This window comes from Chlorocebus sabaeus, chromosome 7 (assembly GCF_047675955.1).
Source record: "Chlorocebus sabaeus isolate Y175 chromosome 7, mChlSab1.0.hap1, whole genome shotgun sequence".
In the NCBI taxonomy this organism is placed as follows: Eukaryota; Metazoa; Chordata; class Mammalia; order Primates; family Cercopithecidae; genus Chlorocebus; species Chlorocebus sabaeus.
The window spans coordinates 24,703,794-24,720,254 of NC_132910.1; the positions used below are offsets into that span (position 1 = coordinate 24,703,794).

Consider the following 16,461-nt stretch of genomic DNA (forward strand, 5'->3'; position numbering starts at 1 on the left):
AGATAGCTGTTCTTTGAACATGGAAGAGAGAACTGCTGACCAGTTGGTAGCATGTGGATGGAAGGAGAATAGCCACAGCTCAGTGTTTGGATTAGAATTGCAATCATCATTCCTACTTTGGAGTTAGCAACTTCAGTAAGGACTTCAAAAGACTCTTATTGGGAACTGGATAATGCTGCCTTATGTTGAAGTTTTCTATAACTGGAAACCTTTCTTCCTTTTACCTTGTTTTACAACTTGCTCTTCTTGTCTCTTTCTGTTTTTTCATTTTCCTTCTCATCTTACCCTCCTTCACTTCCCTTGTCTACATTCATTGCTTTCCTGTTTTCTTCCCTTGCCCTTCTTCTCTCTCTTTTTCATTTTTTAAATAGTTTTTTTATATGAAGTTGCCAGAAGGAACCCATTTGTCTTTGCCCCTACACTTCTAACTGTTGCTGCTCATTTTGAGGAGGTGGCTAAATCATGTTGTGAAGAACAAAACAAAGTCAACTGCTTTCAAACAAGGGTAGGTATAGCATTTATTTCATGAAGAGGGTAAGAAATCACTCAATACCACAGATCCAGACCCTGACTTATATTATAGCAAAAGGCTTGCTTACCATATATGATGTTCTCTGTCACATTCAGTGATTTTCAAACCATTGGTCACCAGGTTCTGATCTAAATATTCTCTTTACCTGAGACTCCCGAAAGACAGTCAGTCATTTCCAGGTTCTCTCTTCTGGCTTTGTTTTCTTTGTAAATTGGAAGGAAGCCTTGGTGAGTGAATGTCAAGGGTGAAGGATGACATTTTATCTTTTATCTTTGACAATTTGTAGTCTGTTGACTACAAATAACATGGAATAATCTCAATAGAGATGGCCAAGCTCACAGCATGCTGCCCCACCAAGGGAGCACTATGCACCTTTTTTACCAAGTGCAATTAATCATCAGGAAGACTGGTCCTACCTTTATGATGTGCCGTAAGTGCATATTTCTTTTAATAATGTATTTACCGAAATAAAAATCCTTAGATTTTCTGTCTCTGAACAAATTTTGTAATAGTTTGAATGAAATGTGACTAAAAAATGAGGGAATAGTGAGATTTTGCTATTGTTTCAAAAGAATTTTCTCTTTCTTCTTCAGGCAATACCTGTCATACAATATTTAAAAGCATTTTCTTCTTATCAAAAACATGTCTGTGGGGCACTTTTGAAATTTGGAACCAAAGTTGTACACTTTATGTGAGTTTTACACTATATATCTTGTCTCTGCTTGCATTTGTACCCAGGGGCTTTGGGGTGAGTCTGAGCCTATTTGGATGGCTCAGGACCAGGACATTAGGTCGAGATGAGAGAAGTTTTGGGAGATGGAGAGACGAATGGTGGCTGTATCTGAGACATATTTAGGCTAATTCGGAATCTGAACTGGTCTAGGAGTTTCAAACCAGGGTTTTAAAACCCACAAGTACTCTAGAAATAATTCATCCCTTGGTCTTTGACTTTAACAATGAGGAGACAGCCTTGCAAAGATAAATTTTATCTCTAGTGTTCACCCTAATCAATTAGTAATGGGGGCTAAGGCAATGTCTTGAGAAAAATTTTGAGATTTCAAGTGGATCAGCAGGAAAGAGTTCTGTCATGAATTATCTATGCCTGCCACGAACTTACAATAGGAAGTGGTGGCCTTACACAGCATGTCTTGCTATAATAATTATGGAAGATAGCACACCTCTCAGTTTTTTTTTTGCTCACATCCAGGACTTTGGGGTTCTTAAAATATCACTCTAAGATTTTCAAAGTGATCATGTGGGCTGTGCACCAACTATTTGATAAAGACTTCTATAAAAACAACAACAACAACAACAATGGTGGCAATACATTTTGGAGTTATTCATATCATATTAGCAAATTACTCCCACTTGTTCTACTTGCTGTTCAAATTATTTTTGTGGTTTATCAATTCTGTTTCCAGATATATTGCGGTACTCAGTCAAAAATTCCCCAAGATTGAATTTAAGGAGCTTATTTCTCTCGTAGAAGATATTTCTTCCAACTATGAAGGATGCTGTGAAGGGGATGTTGTGCAGTGCATCCGTGACACGGTAAATATTCTCTAAAACCAAGTTAAAATAGTGATTTTTGGCAACTATTTTTTTTTTTTCAAGTTGCCCTGATGTGTGGTTACTTTGCCCCAGTGAAATCAGAATGTGATTTCACTTTTGAATGACAACATAAAATGAAATATAATTTTTTTAAATAAATAAACCTTTGGGACTTTTTATATTTGGAATTTTTAAAGATTACTCAGCAGATTGTATATTGTATGGCTAAATGTCTTGATGTAAAACCTCAGGAATTTCAAATTTTTCAAAGTTCATTTAGTCCAGATTGAAGTTTTCTCTTACATTATAAATCCTCTTTTAGAGAGGTTAGAAACAAATAGTAAAGTTCAAGGAATGACTAGTTATCATTATGTTTTTAAGAGCTGATTTCCCTGAGCTTTCTTAGGCTATTCAGGTATAGTCTTTCCAAATAAGCGAATACATTAATTTAACTTTTCCCTTTCTCTTTCGGTTCCCTTTTCCTACCTTCTTCCTTCCCTTTTCCTGTCCCCTCCTTTTCCCCTTTCCTTTCCTTCCACTTTCCCTTTCCTTTCCTGCCTTTAACTGACAATTAAAAATTGTATATTCTCATGGTATACATGATATATATGTGTGTGTACTATATATATCATGATATATATGCATATATATTAATGTATACATACACACACATTGTGGAATGTCTAAATCCAACTATTTAAGATATGCATTACCTCACATACTTTTTTTTTTGTGGTGAGAGTACTCCAAATCTTAGCAATTTTAAAGTACTCAATATAGTGGTATGAAGTCATCATTGAGTCACTATGATGTACAAGAGAGCTCTTGAATGTATTCCTTCTGTCTAAATGAAATTGTGTGGCCTTTAACCAACATTTCCCCAATCTCCAGCCTCTGGAAACCTTTAAAGTGAATTTCCAAGGAAAAGTATTGGTACGAATATTGTTGGCATAGTTTGAATTGTTCATGCATTCTGTTCTCACTCATAAGTGGGAGTTGAACAATGACAACACATGGACACAGGGAGGGGAACAACACACACTGGGGCATGTTGGGTTGAGGTTGGGTGGTGAAGGGAGAGCATCAAAATAGCTCATGCATGTGGGGCTTCAAACCTAGGTGATGAGTTGATAAGTGCAGCAGCCCACCATGGCACACGTATACCTATGTAACAAGCCTGCACATTCTGAACATCTGTACATGTATCCTGGAACTTAAGGTGAAAAAAAAAATTGTTCATGCATTCAAAGGTAATATAATTTTATTTAAAAAGAAACTGAGTATGATAGCTTGCACCTGTAATTGCAGCCACTCAGGACTCAAGAAGCTAAGGAGGGAGGCTTGCTTGAGACAGGAGTTCGAGGATACAGTACAGTGAGCTATAATTCCAACACACTTGGCAATAGAATGAGACCCTATTTAAAAAAAAAAGAAAGAAAGAAAGAAAAGAAAGAAAGAAAGAAAAGAAAGAAAGAACGAAAGAAAGGAAGGAAAAAGGAAAGAAAGAAAGAAAGATTAGGCTTTTAGGCTATCGTCACTTTTAGACTCACAGTGACGATAGCATGTCAATTCAATAACTTGAATTTTAGGGTATTGAGAAATGTTTATTTCAAGCAATGGACTACAGATGTTCCCAATAATTATTTTTGTTCCTAACTGTACCCAAGTTAAAGCAATCTCTTTTGTGCTTTATTTTTGTATTGCTTGATTGTTCATGGTGATGTAGGTTTTATAATGTGAAATCTATGATACTGAATTCGGATATAATTATAGGTTTTCTGTGAAATTTGAGACTGAGATTAAGGGATTATGTCTCAAATTTCCTTCTTTTTAATGTCTTTCTGGAGAAATAAGAGGAACTGAATTACAGTTAACTGAAAATAGAACTAACTTCTCAGAGAATAAGAGATACTCTGCCTAGAACAATGATGGCATCACATGAGATGTAAATGTCTTTTTGAAGGTTGGCTTCCTGGTTCTGTGTGGTTTGTTGGAAACGTGGTGCCAATGCCCATTTTATTTTTTACCTCAGTCCTGAGCTTCATCTTATTCCTTATCCTCCATGTTCACCGGAAGATTCCAGTCAGTGGAAATAGCTTGAGTAAAGTCATAAAGGCCTGAAATAGTCTAGTGTGTTGCTGTAACTCAACATAATTCAAGTGGGAATGCAACAGAGAGTGGAAATAATGTGCAGTCTCATTCGAGAGTCTAGAAGGGCCTAGATCAGCTTTTTAAAATTATTCAACTAATATGTAAATAAGATAACACCACCCCCTCTCTAATTTCCAACTCTTATGTAGAGGTTAGAACTGGGGCAAAGGGTAGGGATGGGGACACAGTAAAGTTTTCTATTTGAGCAGTATTTGCTAACTTGAACAGCTTCAAATGAATGATATCCATTAGAAAATGAGATACATTAGAAAATGATACCATGAGTGGAATAGCTTCTTATATTTGATGAATCGTCTTCTGGTAGTTGCTGCAGTTCATTCGCTTGTCATTCTTTCATTCACTTATCAAATATTTACTGAATTTTTCCCATGTGCTTGGCCACAAGCGAAGACCAGGATTATAGGTATTATAGTAACATGTCTTTGGTGGCCTCCACTGAAAGCACAGGTGGACTCTTACGGAAAAGAAACAACATTTAGAATATAAGATGTCAATATATCAGTGTAGGAAGGTTATTTACAAGACTAATGCTTAATAATGGATGTGAACCTATAGTAGAGCCTATTTTTAAATAATTATATCATCTTAAATCCTGAGAAGTTTTAATGTAAAACTTCATGTGCATTAAGTAAATCCAAAATTTAATTTAAATAAATATTATCTATCAAATTAATTGATGAAGTGATTCCAGATGCTGTGATCATGACTGGTTTTGCATGCCATCATTCCATAATGGAAGAAAACCCAGCCTTGAAGAAATTTTGAAAGTAAAATAATCTCTCATTCTTATTTGGTACAGAGCAAGGTTATGAACCATATTTGTTCAAAACAAGATTCTATCTCCAGCAAAATCAAAGAGTGCTGTGAAAAGAAAATACCAGAGCGTGGCCAGTGCATAATTAACTCAAATAAAGATGATAGACCAAAGGATTTGTCTCTAAAAGAAGCAAAATTTACTGACAGTGAAAATGTGTGTCAAGAACGAGATGCTGACCCAGACACCTTCTTTGCGAAGTAATATAACTCTTTATTGAATTTATAAGGAAAACAGAAAGAAACTTGTAAGATTTGACTTATGTTGCTAATTTAGGTGGAAGGACATGGTACCATTTATTTCACTAGGTATCATATAATTTTTTTAAAGTCCTGTGTATAGACTATAGTTTTCAGATAATTTTAAGAAAAAACAACTGTATTATTAAAATAATGGCTAGCGTTTGTTGAGCAGTTAATATGTGCCAGGCATGGCACTATATACCTCATACAGATTAACTATTTTAATTCTTACAGCAATCATGCAAAATAAGTACAATTTCTCCCAGTTTTTCAAATAAGCAAGCTGAGATACAATGAAGTGAATTGTTCAGATTCACAACTAAAAAGTGACAGAGTAAGAATTTGACTCCAGGAAGCCTGGCCTAATAAGTTGCAGGCTTAACTGCTATACTATGCCACCTACAACTCTTAAGGGGAAGACTAGTGAACTTGGAGCCACAGGGACTATATTTCAGTTCTGGTTGAGTCGCTGGGAGAAGTTAACCTTTCTGAGCTTTTTTTTGGTCATGTATAAAATTCATATAAGAATACTAATTCATCTGTAATCCCAGCTACTCGGGAGGCTGAGGCAGAGAACTGCTTGAACCTGGGAGGCAGAGGTTGCTGTGAGCCGAGATCACGCCACTGCACTCTGCACTCCAGCCTGGGCAACAGAGTGAGACTGTCTAAAAAAAAAAATTTTATTAATTTGAAGTTTATTAGTAACGTAATATAATCCAGGGACTTCACTGGTTATTTTATTTTATTTTTTTTTTAAATCCCCAGGAAGCCTTCATCTATAGAGAGTATAAAGTGAGAAGAGATAGACATAAATAAATAAGTGTGAAAAATGTTCTTTTATTTCTGATAGCATCCTGTTCTAGGTAATGCAGGGGAACAGAAGAAGAAATGGTCAGTTGTATATGGGGACCGTGGAATGGCTTGATAGGGAAGTGGTACTTGAAGAAATTTTGGTAATCTAAATAGAGAAGGTAAAGCATGAATTAAAGTATATAATGGTTTGGTGTAAATTGCTGTGAGTAGGGCATCTGCAGTGAGAGACCATGCAGTGAGAGGTAGGTGGGGCCAGATTATGCAGGCAGGCTAAGAAATGGGATGCCACTGAATGGTTTTCATGAAAGAATAAGGAAGGAAAAAATCACTTTCAGTTTTTAGACACTTCATCTAGAGAAAATCCCAGTTTGGGACTTGGATAACTGGGTAGGTAGTTTTCCCATTCAACGTGAAAAAGCAGCAGGTTTTGTGAGAAAAGTAATATGTTTAAGAATGAGCACAGTGACTTTGAGGTGCCAGTAGAATAACTAATTGGGACTATCAGGAGATAATTTTGTATGTGAACCTGTAGCTCTAGAAGGGAATCTGGCTTGAAATCTCGGACATAACAACAGCTAATGTTTACTGAATACTTCCTAAATTTTAAGTGCTTCTCATCTACTAACCAACCAAATTTTCAAAACAACCCTCTGAGGTTAGTATACTTTTATAATCTTTATTTTTCAGGTAATAAAACAGGCACAGAGAGGTTAAGTAACTTACCCAAAGTCACATATGTGGTGCAGCCACGATTCAAATGCAGGCAATGTGGCTCCAAATTCCTGGTCTTATAACTACTGTCCTCTATGGCTTCTCACGGTTGTGGATATTACATCAAATTCAATTAAACAAAATGATAGATTGTATCTGACATATGTGTTTGATAGATAAAAGCCATTTTTATAATCATTACTATTATACATAAAAAGTGCTTGAAACATGGGAAGAAATGATGGAGTAACAGCGAGCACGCCAAGTCAGAGTCCTCACTGTTTTAAGGTAGAATCTTTCTGGATGTGAACATTTCAGGCAAGTCCTCAGTGGCTTCTCCAGTCTAGAGTAAGCTTCCAGGGATTTTTCTTCGCAGCATTCTGAGACATGTTTTTAGTTGTGTGTGTGTGTGTGTGTGCGTGTGTGTGTGTGTGTGTGTCTCCCCCCCCCCGAGAAGAAGTCCATGGCTTACATGAGATATTAAGAGGAGCCCTGATTCTCTGAAGGTTAAGCACCACTGCCATGGGATATGGGAATATATCTCACAAATGGAATTGGAAAAGCAAATGGGAAGCTGGAGAGATGGTGTCAGAAAAATCAAGATTAATCAAGAAGGTCAAATCCTGAAAAAAATGTGGGGGAGGGGATGAAAAGAGTTACCTGGTCATGAAAAACTAGTGAGGTATTGCTCTTACAAAACATGAAAGATCTTAACTTGCTGTGAATGAATAGATGAGATTCTTTTTTATGAAGACTATAAACAGCCCAGCTGAGGTACTTAGAAATGACATCTCTGTTTTGAGAAAAGTTAGCTTGGTTAAAAAAAAGAATGGAGTAATGGGACTTAGGGTCAAATTTTATATCTGCCATTAATAGGAAGGTGCTTAACCAGTTTGTGATTTAGTTTCTTCAGCTGTAAAATAGTATGCATCTTGAGGACTAAGTGAAGTGAAATGAGAAAGTGTTTATAAAGTTCAGGAAGCACATCTATATCTGTTATGCCCAAAGTTTGATCCAGTGCCTAGCACCTACTAAGGGCTTAATAACTGTTAGCCTTGTTCCTCTCTTTCTTCCCAAATCACACACCTATGCTCTTGAAGTCTTTGACAGAGGATTTGGAAGCCACTGCCGGTGATTTGGAGCTGAAGGGGTAAACACTCCCATATTTGGCAAGCGACAGGACGGAGTAATGGGCAAAGCTTCCTCCCTGTCTCTCACGAAGACCACATTGTGGGTGGGAAGGAAGCCATATTCCCAGCATCCCAAGTTGGAAATCTGAATGCATTTTCAAACATAATTCTATGCAATATGTATTTTTTAAAGTATATTCACAATATATTCTTTCTGATGTTTTATGGATTAAATCATTCCAATAATTAGTTCCAAATAACTCTACTAATTCTCTCTTCTCAAAAAACATTGTTAATCTAAAATGTACCATGGAAGAGAACTTTTGTAAAATGATCTTCTATAGCCACAATGTCCTCTTAAATTACTCTGTGACCAAGCCAGAGGAGAAAATTAGCTTTTGAAAGCAGAGGCAGTATTAGATCTGACTGGATTACAAAATAGTGGAATTGGGTTTTTTGCTCTTTCTCTAATTTCTAACATACAAAATTTTACACATTGCAGGTTTACTTTTGAATACTCAAGGAGACATCCAGACCTGTCTATACCAGGGCTTTTAAGAATTGTTCAAATATACAAAGATCTCCTGAGAAATTGCTGCAACACAGAAAACCCTCCAGGTTGTTACCGTTACGCGGTAGGTTCCATCGTTGTAGGTTCAGAAAATCAAAACAGAACAACTATAAAACACTTAACAATTGATATCAGAATTTTGCTCCAGTCTAGGGGGTAAAAAATATGATTGGTTAATCTGAGTCTACTGTAGACTCAGCCTAAGAAGATCATTGGGAAGGCCAATGTCATCAATTTGGCTGATGCATAATGTTTTGAACTACTAATCCAACGTGTTAATTCAAAAAATTCTTCCCAGTAAACATTTTAAATTTACATTTTTATTTATGTATTCTGTATTTTATTAAGCCATATTGGATATTACATGATTTCAAAAGTAATGATTATTGTAGATGACTAGGAAAGTATTCTGTATTTTATTAAGCCATATTGGATTCTTTATGATTTCAAAAGTAATGATTGATTGTTGTTGATTATCAGGAAAGCACCAAAGGTTACAAAAAACCCTTTTCTGATTCTCCCACCAGGAAATAGCTATAATTAACATTTTTATTCAACTCTTCAGTACATATACGTATATATACGTGTATTTTTAAAAAAATTGGCATAATTTCTAGAAAATGTTTGGATGCTTTTTTTATTTGGTATCATAGGAAACTTTTTTGTTGTTTTTGTTGTTATAAATGGGGCTTCCTTGGTTTCCTACTATTGCCACAAAGTGAGAGGCTGTTGGAGGTTTTAAGTTCCAAATCTAAACAATGAAAAAATCATAAAGAGCAACATGATTTAAAATGTTCTGTAACAACACTTACTAGCTAAGGCATTCGGGGTAAGTAACTTAATTTCACAAGGCCAGTTGCCTTTATTTAAAAATGGAGATAACAACTGCTCTGGCCACTTCAAAGTGAGAATTGAATGTTATTATGTCAATGTACAATTTAAATTCTATTTTGTTATTTGGAAGACTCTGAAATACGTACAAGATGATAATAAAAATTTTTGACTTTTAAATTTAGCAAGAAATTTATTTTTTTATATATATATATAACTAAAGAAATTAAGTTCTTGTACACACATGTAAAAAGTGCCCTGAATAATAATGAGGGTTTGAAAATACCATAGAAATAAGAAATGCTATTCTACACATTGATGTAAAGCTTATGGTTAAATTTTAGATAAAATATTTGTAACCATGATTATTCTTATTTTCAGGAAGACAAATTCAATGAGACAACTGAGAAAAGTCTTAAGATGGTACAACAAGAATGTAAACATTTCCAGAATTTGGGGAAGGATGGTTTGACATACCAGTAGGTTGTTTGCACAAGTGGGCTAACGCTTGCCACTAGAATTAAACACATAATCCCTCAAAGTGTAAAAAAGTTACCTCTCAAGTTTTTCAATTATAGTCAATTCATAAACTCTTGGAAGAATTTTTTTTTTTTGAAGTCAAGAATGCCTATTGAACTGTCACATTAATCTTTTATCAGAAGTGAAGCTAAAAATAAAAGAAATACAGGATTCTGGAGACATTAATTCTCTAATGCTTTCGTTTCTGTTTGACATTGGCTTTCTCACTGTCAATCTAGAAACCCTGGATTCTCACCCATTTGTAAGTGGGATGTTGCATATTTCAGGTTGTTACAGTTCCTTTGGGGAAGAGATGGTTTGCCTTGCCTTGCCTTAAGGCTATCTTAACTGAGTTTATAGAAATAACTCTGGATGTGCTTAACACTTTAATATTTAGTTTTGTAGTGCTCTTGTGAGCATTTGTGAATAATATGCAGTTTTTTCAATTATTATGCCAATTTATTTTATTATCATTATTATTATTGTTATTATTATTATTACCATATATTTTTGTGACAGGGTCTCTCTGTCACCCAGGCTGGAGTGCAGTGGTGTGATCTAGCTCACTGCAATCTCTGCCTCACAACTCAAGTGATCCTCCCATGTCAGCCTCCCAAATAGCTAGGGCTACAGACGCGAGCCACCATGCCTGGCTGATGTTTGTATTTTTTGGTAGAGACGGGGTTTTGCCATGTTGCACAGGCTGGTCTTGAACTTCTGAACTCAAGCAATCCAACCCTTGGGAATTGCTGGGATTACAGGTGTGAGTCACTGCACCTGGCCTCATGCTAATGTATTATTTATTGAAACTAAACATCTTTAAATCAAAATAAGACATAGTTAAAAAAATCTGACTTTACTCTTTCTACAATTTGGTGTTAGCTGACAATTCAAACTTAGTTCATTAAAAATCTTAGTTTCCTTCATCTCAGATTATTCTTTTACAACATATATTGATTAAGTTTTTTCTTTAAAATATTTTATAATGATGCAAATGATTTTAAGCAGGATTTTAGATATCAGCCAATGTATTTGCTGTCAAGGAGCTCCTATACTCAAAGATAACACAGGGAGGCAAATCTAAGAGCTTCTGAGACATCCGTGAAATTAGAAAAGAAGCTAAAATAGATATAGGAAGCAGGGTGCAGAAAAACAGGAAGTGAAGACATATTTCTCTATTTTACAAGAGAGCTAAGGTTCATGTTGCACCTATATTGGTTGTCCCTAGCCTTGAAGGGTCTGGGCTTCAGCAATAATTCAAGGCAAAATGGGTATCTGTTTTCGTTCAGAACCAAATAGACAAATGTTCTTTCAGGTACTTTATCAGACTCACGAAGATAGCTCCCCAGCTCTCCTCTGAAGAACTGGTCTCTCTTGGCAAGAAAATGGTGACAGCTTTCACTACTTGCTGCACACTGAGTGAAGAGTTTGCCTGTGTTGATAATTTGGTGAGCATGGCCTGTGTACCAGACTATTCTTTAAAAAAAAAAAAAAAAAAAGAATATTTGCACTCGTTGATTTACCATGATTATCCATATTCCTTTCTTCATTGTTTTTAATATTGTTAAGCATAAATTGTCAAGTTTTCCTTTTGGCTCACTTTGTAAAAACCCTAAGAAGTAAAAGAGAGTGCCTTAAATATTTTTGGAGAGTGCTTCAAAGTATCTTTCTTATTTCTTCATTGTATTAGAAGGGATTTGTTAGGACAAATGATTTAGGAATCATAATATTGTTTCAAAAAGATACAGGAAAATTTATAATTTTAAGTAAGGTTACAGATTCTTCCTCTTGGCCCAATTGCTTCATCCAGCAACCAGGCATTGAATACATCTCTTTAGGGCTGGGGTGGAGAGTACCTTGAGGGAGATTCCGGGAGGGGAAGAAACCCAAGGATTACAGTATTTGATTGTCCCTTTCAGTTGGCTGTTTGCAGCTGTCTGTTTGCAATTGAAAGTTTGTTTATATGTTACCAAGAAATTAATTTGTAGGCATCTGAATTGTTATGGCTTGGATTTTGGTCATAATGCCATTTAGGACCCCATTTTCTACTTTTATTTGTGCATAGTGATATGTCATGAGTGCGTGTGTTTTATGAGTGAGGTTAACAGTGATCTTAGAATGATCTAACTATTCATCTAACCATATTTTTAGAAATTCCATCCGAGTTTTAAGATCATATCTGAGTTGCAACTCTTGTTGGTACAGGCAGATTTAGTTCTTGGAGAGTTATGTGGAGTAAATGAAAATCGAACTATCAACCCTGCTGTGGACCACTGTTGTAAAACAAACTTTGCCTTCAGAAGGCCCTGCTTTGAGAGTTTGAAAGCTGATAAAACATATGTGCCTCCACCTTTCTCTCAAGATTTATTTACCTTTCATGCAGACATGTGTCAATCTCAGAATGAGGAGCTTCAGAGGAAGACAGACAGGTACAAACAATCCCTTCCATTCCTGTTTTTCTTCAGTTTGCAGACACACCATGTAATAGTGAGAAGGTTTATGTAGTGGGTATGTGTTTTTCGTATGACCATCCTGTTCCTTCCACCAAATTGTCCAGTCTCTTCTATTTGGAAAAATACCAATGCATTTTTTTTTTTTTTTTTTTTTTTGCCATTGTTCATATCTAGCTTGTCTTTTCATTTGAAAGAGACCTGGAGTGTCCAAGTCTAACATCACCTTTAAAAAGGTTACAGCAGCCAGCCAAAAGGTTCATAGACTGACTGATAATGAATTTCATTTCCTTGAGAGAATGTCCGGAGAATATCACTTAATGTTTACAAAGGAGAGGCCCAGAGGGACAGGAAGTTTACTTTCATTTTCTCAACAAATGCTTTAAAATGTCGAGAAATTAAACTTAGTTTTCTGGATTCAGACAGAGTCTACCTAATGTGTAGTGGAGACTATACAATATACAGCTACCAAATATGAGGAACTGGAGGTTGTTTTGGACATGAATTTTCTAGAAAGATCAGATGTAGTCGTGTATACCATAATACTTGGCATAATAAAGGCCTACTATATGTTTTCATTTTTAGATAACAATAATACTTACTCTTATTATGTGCAATAGTCATACATTCACAGTGTAATTCACTCTTGTATTTTCCAGCCCATTCTATTCTAGTCTGGTCTATTTTATTCTTTTTAACTATCCTGTCTCCATTTTAAAAATGAAAGTGAGAAAATGCAAACTTTTGTTAATTCTTAGATCTAAGGATGGGCACACGTGACTTATTACATTATCCTCTTTACTTTGGTGCATGAAAATTTTATTACTTAAAATAATTACTCTAAAAATTTACTCTAAAATGTACTTTTAAGACATCAATGGGTTGCCACTTGAAGTTTGGAATTCTATAAGTTAGTGGAATACTGGAATTCTAGAAGTTACTAGAAATTAAGGAAATCACTATTGTCTATGGCTGTTGTCACACTTAGTTGTGATAGCTTGTTTTTTTTTAATTGCTCCTTTGACATCATTTTTTAACTGACATATAATAGTTATACATATTTTGGGGGTACATGTGATATTTTGATAACTGCATAAACATGTAATGATCAAGTCAGGGTAATTGGAATATCCATAATCTAAAACATTTATCTTTTCTTTGTTTTGGGAACATTATAATTCTTCTCTTCTAGCTACTTTGAAATATACAATAAATTACTGTTAACCATAATTTTCCTGCTATACTATTGAACACTAGAACTTATTACTTCTAACTGTATTTTTGTACCCCTTAACCAACTTCTCTTCGTCCCTCTCTTCCTACTTGTTAATACTTTTTGTATAATTTTGTGTGTGACAAAACCCCTCAAAGAATGTTACTGTGGAAACCATTCTCTAAATTTAATAGGAAAGTTTCAGAAGGCCCATTCAAAGTGGGATATTTCAACTCTTTACCCTCACCCAAGCTGAGACTCAAGACGTGATTCTGTAACAAGCATTTTGGAGTAGAGACGCTTCAGAAAGAAATCGTTAATTAATTCTATTTGACATCTTTTGGCCACAGGTTTCTTGTCAACGTAGTGAAGCTGAAGCATGAACTCACAGATGAGGAGCTGCAGTCTTTGTTTACAAATTTCACAAATGCAGTGGAGAAGTGCTGCAAAGCAGAGAGTCCTGAAGTCTGCTTTAATGAAGAGGTAGTTTTATTTCTTTTCTACTGAAATTCAACTGGTATTCCTGGTCAAATAAAACCAGACAGAACCCTGTAGGACTCTGCTTCCTCTCTGCAGTGTCTACCAGGACTACATTTGAGAGCACAATTGCTACACAACTAATATGGAGGCATCTCTGAAATACACTTTGAGCAGTGTCTCCTTAGCGCAGAAAAGCTATTAGGAAGACCTGGGTTGTAACCCCGGCAGTCTTGTAAGTCATGCAACTTAAACTGAATGGCAGTTAACGGTCTGTAAATGAAGATGGTAATAATTATTCCTGAATTACACCTTTGGTTCTTATTTTTTGGTTTTGAACCACTCATTATCTTAATAAGACAGAGTCAAAGCGACTTGCAAAGGAAATCATAAGTAACTCCAAATGGAGTGGAGCAGGAATGGTATTAGAACGTGAAATCTTTCAGGAATGGCTCTCTCACTTTCCCAGACCTTGTACTAACATCCTGCAGTTGAGAATAATGAGGGAGTGGAGGGTAAGGGTAGTCAGGGAGAAAAGGGAGAAATGTCCCTTGTTTGCCCTCACTCCAGTGAAGGTAGTCTGTAGCCATTTGCTCTGGTGTGAACCTCAGCAACCTGTGAATGTTAGCCCCAATGGATGGCTCCATGGAAATACCTGTTCACTGTTTTCCAACTTTATTTCTCACTGTTTCTTTTCTAGGAACACTCACTCCACTCCAAACTCACAATTCATGTAAATTCACAGGCACACAAACTCACATGCATCACTCATTCTGGTTGTGAGCCATCTACTTTTCTGAGTGACACTTAGTTTGTGGAAATTGTTTTGGGGGTACATATTGTTAGTTTTTTAAAAATATACTTAATTTTAAGTAGAGGATGTTAATCAATATCTAGCATTTATCTGAGTGAGTGTGTACATTAGTGCCATGTGAAGGAAAGGATGAATTTATTGGCAGTTGTAAAGAGCCGTTTGGTGTCTATTTCTTCACTAGAAGAAAGAATGTTTACTGTTTCCCTATACAATGTGGGAATGATTTAATTTTCTTCAAAATTCAGGGAAACATGCTTATCTAAATTTAAATTAGTGTCTTAAATTTTTCTTCCTATGTGTTTTTATTTCCATCCCTCACCTCAGAGTCCAAAAATTGGCAACTGAAGTCAGCTGCTGGAGATATGTAAAGTAAAAAGCACCAAAGGTAATACCCTCTGCCTCAATCAAATGTCAAATGTATTTGTGGTTTATTTGGTCTCCCTACCTTTTCTACCTCACGCTTCATTGCCTATTTCTGGTTCACCCTACATGAACCAGAAATAGACATGTAGCTAACAGACCCCGATATTGTTTATGTGTTTTTCTGGGTATCAGTCACTCCTTACAGTGTGGCAAAGCTGCATTTGTGCTAGCCCTTCTCTTGCTGTTCAACTAGTTTTCTAGATAGCCAAGAGGCGCTTAAGTCCTCTGCTTTCCTACTAAGGTATTCAGCTGTCTGGACCACAAAGGAGAGATGATGGAACCTCTGAATATTGACAGAAAGAAGAGGGGTAACTCCCTGGGGACTGAGGTGGGCAGACAGGCTTCAGTGACCCTTTCCGATAATCTTTTAAGAATGTTGCTTTACTGAGATATGATTGACATACAAACTAAGGGTATTGCTACAGCATTTACATAAACAAAAAGTGATGTTTGTGATTTCCAAAAGATATATAAAGATGCCCTCTCTTTTGTGGCTTATGTAAGACTTGAAACACAAACTTTAGCAACAAAATGTTGCATAGATATAGGAATTATATACAGTGTCAGTGAAGAGAGGCCTGGACCTCAACAGAAGGTAGGTGGGGATCTACAAGGGGCAAAACACAGTTACCTTTAGTAGTTTTTTCAAATATTTGACTTTCTATCACCCATGTTTTAACATTTCATATTTTTTTGATGCATGAAATACTATTTTTTCTTTCTAGGGATAACCAACTTACAGGCTTCCTATCTGTGTGGTGATGAATCTCATTTCTTGAGAACAAAGTAAAAGGATTTTTCTGCAACTGTCGCCTGAAATCGTATATTGCAGCAAGCAATAAACACAAAATTTTGTAAAGTTATTTTTCAGACTGATGTCATAAATCAACCTAATCACAAAATTAAGCAATCATGATTCATTCATTCCATCAGCATCTTTTGCTCATATGGCTGCACCATTCCCTACTCCATGAAAGTTGGAAGTTTATGCTCTCAGATGTCCTTGCCACGACCGGAAAGAAAACTGAGAATTTGGGGCATGAAACTTTACTGTTACAACTACTGCTACTACTAGTAGATGACATTGAATGTTTTCAATGTACCAAACATTGTTCTAGCCAGTTTTCATGCATTATTTCATTTACTCTAATTACTCTATGAGTAGGTATTATTTTCATTTACATTTTACAAACAGGAA

At 35.8% G+C, this 16,461-nt stretch overlaps 1 protein-coding gene across 1 annotated transcript in view; it reads left to right on the forward strand.

Moving 5' to 3' along the window:
* AFM (afamin) overlaps positions 1-15,341 on the forward strand; it is a 22,002-nt gene extending 6,661 nt beyond the window's left edge. Inside the window, exons 2-11 of the mRNA XM_073017800.1 lie at positions 372-505; positions 1,126-1,223; positions 1,954-2,083; positions 5,055-5,269; positions 8,468-8,600; positions 9,749-9,846; positions 11,202-11,334; positions 12,092-12,315; positions 13,900-14,032; positions 15,165-15,341. Coding sequence (XP_072873901.1) covers positions 372-505; positions 1,126-1,223; positions 1,954-2,083; positions 5,055-5,269; positions 8,468-8,600; positions 9,749-9,846; positions 11,202-11,334; positions 12,092-12,315; positions 13,900-14,032; positions 15,165-15,185 — 1,319 coding nt within the window. The 3' untranslated portion in view covers positions 15,186-15,341. The remainder of the gene's footprint in view (positions 1-371; positions 506-1,125; positions 1,224-1,953; positions 2,084-5,054; positions 5,270-8,467; positions 8,601-9,748; positions 9,847-11,201; positions 11,335-12,091; positions 12,316-13,899; positions 14,033-15,164) is intronic.
* Positions 15,342-16,461: the final 1,120 nt, after the last annotated feature.